This window comes from Beta vulgaris, chromosome 7 (genome assembly GCF_026745355.1).
Source record: "Beta vulgaris subsp. vulgaris cultivar EL10 chromosome 7, EL10.2, whole genome shotgun sequence".
Lineage (NCBI taxonomy): Eukaryota > Viridiplantae > Streptophyta > Magnoliopsida > Caryophyllales > Amaranthaceae > Beta > Beta vulgaris.
The window spans coordinates 16,052,354-16,057,718 of NC_079208.1; the positions used below are offsets into that span (position 1 = coordinate 16,052,354).

At 37.6% G+C, this 5,365-nt stretch overlaps 1 protein-coding gene across 1 annotated transcript; it reads right to left on the bottom strand.

Moving 5' to 3' along the window:
• Window positions 1–719: 719 nt before the first annotated feature.
• Window positions 720–4,886, bottom strand: LOC104908977 (prohibitin-1, mitochondrial). Its single transcript, XM_010698149.4, has 6 exons — window positions 4,654–4,886; window positions 4,224–4,411; window positions 3,226–3,342; window positions 2,451–2,621; window positions 1,978–2,190; window positions 720–1,262 (listed from the first exon to the last, which is right to left on the bottom strand). Exons 2-6 carry the CDS (start codon window positions 4,398–4,400, stop codon window positions 1,065–1,067), a joined length of 876 nt encoding a protein of 291 aa, XP_010696451.1. The 5' UTR covers window positions 4,401–4,411; window positions 4,654–4,886; the 3' UTR covers window positions 720–1,064.
• Window positions 4,887–5,365: the final 479 nt, after the last annotated feature.

The following is a 5,365-nucleotide window of genomic DNA, read 5'->3' on the forward strand; positions in this document are numbered from 1 at the left end:
GCAAGTTTAAACACAAAGGGAAGGGGTTTACTAATATTTTCGAAAGTGCAACCTACCCGAAAAATACGCGCAAGGGAAGGGGTGGGGGTTGCAGATATCAACGTGGGGGTAGGGGAGGGACTGCGAAAATCGGCTGGGATAGGGGCTACGAGGGCGGAGGGGTGGGTGCTGCAGGGTTGGGGTGGGGCAGGTGGTGGGGTAGGATGGTGGTGGGCTTAGGGTTCGAATTAGAAGTTAGGGGTTAAAATTAAATTAGGTTAATTAAAGTTTAATTAGGATTTAATTAGGATATAATTAGAATTAACACTAAAGGAGTTGATCGTCGTTACTTATTAAGGGTATTTGGATGTATCGCTATGAAACTAAAAGGCATCTAGTGAATTTGGAAAAATACAAGGATACCTGGTGAATCTTTTGAAAATTTGAAGGTACTTGATGACATAACCGTTTTTTTTTTTCCTCAATTAATTTAACATCTTATGTTTGGCAATTCATAATAAGCGAAATAATAGGAGTGTAGACATATTTTTGTATATTACATAGAAAAGGTCCACATTACATGAACTGAAGTCGGGTGGGGCAAAGCTTTCATATGTTATACTGTATTTTGTTAAACTGAAGACACAATTCATATCGTAGTTCACGGGTAAAGTACACATCCATGCTCACTAGCCACTACCGCAAGAAAACTCGTATACAACAATGAAGACAAAGCCATATGAAGTAAATAAATTACCTGACTATATAAACAACAGACAAGTATCTAGGCAACTCCTATTTGAACATCAACATCCATTTCATAACCAGCAAAATAAGATTGTTCAAATCTCATTACCATAGGGTGGCTGCTTATTCAGCAAGTGTTTAGGCAAAATGTTGATTAAGATTTGAATGTAATTAACACTCAAGAGGATCTGTAAGATCATAAGCAGCTGAGAAGATCATCAAAGCCTGTCATTTACATAAAGTTCCTCAAACTCTAAAAACTCTCTTTTCATAAAATCTTCCCAAATAACGGGTGTTGCATGTTCCAACTGCAGACCAGGTATCTCAAGCACAGTATTCTACTTCTTCCCACTAGCTGGCTCAGGTGTCATATCACCAAGGTTGAGCAAAAGATCATCTGAACTTAACATCACTTTGTTTGCTGAATTGGATATTGTCCCAGCAATGTCCCTGGCAGCTTCGATTCTCCTCAGAGTAATAAAAGCCGGGTTGTTGGCAATGGCTTGACCAATGAGTTGAGCACTCTTGGCTTCTCCCTGGCAACCACATCAAAGAGATATAGTATTATTACCAACATACTTGAGAAGAAACATCCAGGATAACCTTAATACTTTGTTTGAATAGCAATCATGAAGGAAAAGGTAAGGAGGGGAAGGAGAGGAAAGAATGAGCACGCAGATTCCTTTCAAATCATTCCAACAATGGAAGGACTTGGCTTATGGAAAATGAACCCTTTCAATTTCCTACCCTTCCCCCATGCTATATCCAAAGAAGTGGAAATGAATGCTTTCAATTTCATACCCTGTCCCCATGCTATATCTAAATAAGGGAAAATTCTCCCTTTCCCACCAAATTCCTCTATACAAACACATTTCAAAACCATTTGATGGACAGAAAGTTTAATGCTACTATGACAACTATGCATACACTGAACACAACAAAGACCCTGATTCTGAAAAAAGTTCAGCTAGTAAAAAGGCCATAACTAACAGAACATCCAGCTTTAACGCACATCAACTATTTTCACTAGAGAAGAACATGGGATGCTCCACATTGATCAAGTTGCAGATGGAAAGAACTGGAGAAAACAATAAAGTGGAACACAATTGACAACTTCCACAAAAGGTGGCACATTTCCAGAACTTTCTGATGACCCTCCATGTCACACAAATCAATGAAGTGAAGGCCAAACTACTTATGAAATCTGATATTATGCTTAAAGAAGTTTTTGGTATCTCTATGCTTTCTTACCTGTGCTCTGATAATAGCACTTTTCTTGTCTTGCTCAGCTTTTTCAACAATAAACTTGGCTCTTTCAGCTTCCTGTGCAGCTACCTGTTTAGCCTCAATTGCAGCAGTGAACTCTCTACCGAAGGTAAGAGTTGTGATGGACACATCATCTAAAGCAATGTTGAAGTTTGCGGCCCTTTCTGTCATTATCTTCCGGATTTCCCTACTAACAGCCTGAGACATCAAAAAATCACTTGAATCAAGTTTAATTATTTAATATTATTCTTTCTCAAGTTATCTACAATTGCTAGCACTTGTGTGAGCGCCTTAGGGCCATTTTCACCGAACAACAGTACACTCATATAGTCATATATAATACGAGAAGAAATCCTCTGATATCTGAAGTGGTGTAAAGCTGCTGAAATATCTTGCATAATAATATGTAGGATATTTTAGTACTCGAAACTACACATAGAAAAACAATATTGGATTACCTCACGCTGAGTAAGTAGCTGACTTGCATTGTATTGAGCAACTACAGCTTTCAGAGTTTCGTGAACTATGGATGGCAAGACTCTTTCATTGTAATTCTCACCAAGTGTACGGTAGATTGTAGGCAATGTTGAAGCCACAGGGCGAGTAAGAACTCGAAGGCCAATCTTGACCTGAAACTCATAATCAGACAGTTCAGCAAACATAGTCCAAATGTTGACTCATTATTTAAATCCACCTCAAAGAAAAACAATTCAAAAAGATACTGAAGATTGGTGATTAAAATCCATAACCATCCAACCAAAGTGAAATCAACTAAGAACGCAAAAGACTGCTTCTTGCAAGCAATAGACGTACTGGTGAAAGTATAACTTGCTTTGCCTCTTGGAACATAACCATTGTCCTTACACCAAGTGCATATTGCAAAACCAGTGTATGGCGATTATGGATGGAGGACATGTAGGAACGGATAAAGGTTACTTCTTAGTTGCAATGGAGTGATGGACCTACATTTTGTTTCTAAAGACTAAGAGTTTGAGTATATGTCATAGTAGCTGGGAAGATAAGGCGCTTATAGGAGAGGATTAGTCACATAGAAATATGTACAGAGATTAGCTCAAGCAGAAAAAAAGGACGGCAAAGTGGACGTATACTCTAGAAAGGCACACTACCATGAAGAATTTAGTTATACAAATTTGATACTATCTTTAAGCAATAATGCAGTACATGTACATCAGAGCTACAGATAAGACAACACTAACTATAGCAGCAACTTACCATTTGAAGATCACGACTTCCAGATGTACTTTCCACTAGGTGAGGGCGTGCACGAACGTCGTAGATGACTGGTCTCTCAAACCAAGGAATCATGAAATGTGTGCCTTCGGGGTAAACCTATGAATCAAAAAAAATCATCAAATGTACTACATGAAAGCAGACGTTACTAAAATGAACTATAGCAGGAAACAATAATCCTCCAAATAGTATAGATTTATAGAATTCAATTTTCAGCAGAGGCTGACATGAAGTATTAAAGTGCAAAGCAAGCAACGGAAACATATAAAGATGATAGGAAGGACACATCCTAAATGTACAAAATCCAAGTTTCAGTACAAGCTAACTTGTATAGAAGTGCAAAGCAAGCGACAAAATAAAAGTTGAACCAGAGTCACACAACCTAAGCTTTCAAAATTTACCACGTAGCACAAGCTAATATATATCAAAGTGCAAATCAAGCAACAGAAACATATAAGCACAACCAGCGGCACACAACCTAAACTTTACACTTCACATTTCTGAGTTTTTCCATCTGTATTTATGAACAACAATCCAATTGTTTATTAAACTTTTAACCAAAAACGCTCTACAAAGCATATATATATGGAAAACCAACTTTTACAAGCCCCTAAAATATGATTGCCAAAGTCTTTAGAAATTATGACCAATTGACGACCATAATAGACCACATACAGCAATATTACTTCTGTAAAGTATCTGAACTAACTTATTAAGGATGATGTTTTAGAGGTCCCAATTTCAAAATGATTAAGAAATTCCCAAACAAGCTCCCCTTGCAACAAAATTCACGCGAGCAACGTATCTGACATCATATTAAGTATTAACTACACAAGTCTACATGTCGACACAATGGAAATACGAATCTATACAACTTGAAAGACGAAAAAAACATAGATTGTCAATTGTCATAGAGTACAAGTATGAAATGTATTCATTTCTGAAAACTTAAAGCGATACAATTTCGACAGAACTTCTACCTTCTCTTTAACACCGTAAACGCGGTTGAAAACAATGGCTCGATGACCACCTTCCACATTGTAAAGACTGTTAGTGATACCATATAATCCAACAGCACCAAGGATTCCGACCTTAATTAGAGCAGATGCAGCACCGCCACCAGGCACATTTGGAACCTTGACATTCTTGAAATTCATTTTTCAACCACCTGAAAATATTCACAATTCCATACCCAAAAATACAACAATTAGAACTACTACTTTTTTTTTCCAAAAAGAGCTCAATTAATCTAAAACATGAGAAATGAAGTCAGTGGCGTTTTTTTTTTTTTTTTTGAGCTCGCATACTAGCTACTTCAATTGGAAATTTCTTAAGCAAATATTTAATGCCAAACTACAAACTTTAACACTCATAACTTACAATATATACTAAAATTAGTCATAAACAAACCTTCAATCCTGTGGAATCGTCGAAAACTCCTTAAATTTGTTTTCTCGAATAGTAACTAGAATTAATGCTGGAAATCGAACTTTTCAGATAGAAATGAAATCTGTAACTCTGTAGAGAGAGGAATTTCTTTGTAATCGCCGCAAAATCTACGGGTTGGTATTTGGGGAGGTAGGGGTACGAACTTCATGTGCTTTTTCTTAAACCCTAGCCTTCCTCCCAAACCATTAGGTTCGTTATACCGATGCAAACTCGCAAAGCACTAGATTTTTAAATTTTTTGATATTAATTGTCAGTTTGTTAGTTGGTTATAAATTGTAATAATATGAAGGAAAATTTGTCAGAAACAACCTTTTATAAGACACTTTTTGTCAGAAACAACCTTTTAAAATTTTTTTGTCAAAACAAACCTTAAAGTTATATTTTTTTGTCACAATAAACCTTTGGCCGGAAAAAGACCCTTGACTTAGTTTTAAGGCGTTGACCACCCACGAAACCACCCCCCACCCCACGAAATCAACCCCCTCGCTTTCCCCCACCTTGAAACCATTGTTTCTTCCCACCACCCTCAAAACCACAACCCTCAAACCACCAACCCTCACTTCCCCCCACCCCAAAACCACCCCTTCCTCTTTCTTTGTTTGGGTTTAGGTTTGTTTGGGTGGGGATTTAGGGTTTGAGGGGCACGGTTGAGGGTGGGATGGAGGGAGGGTCG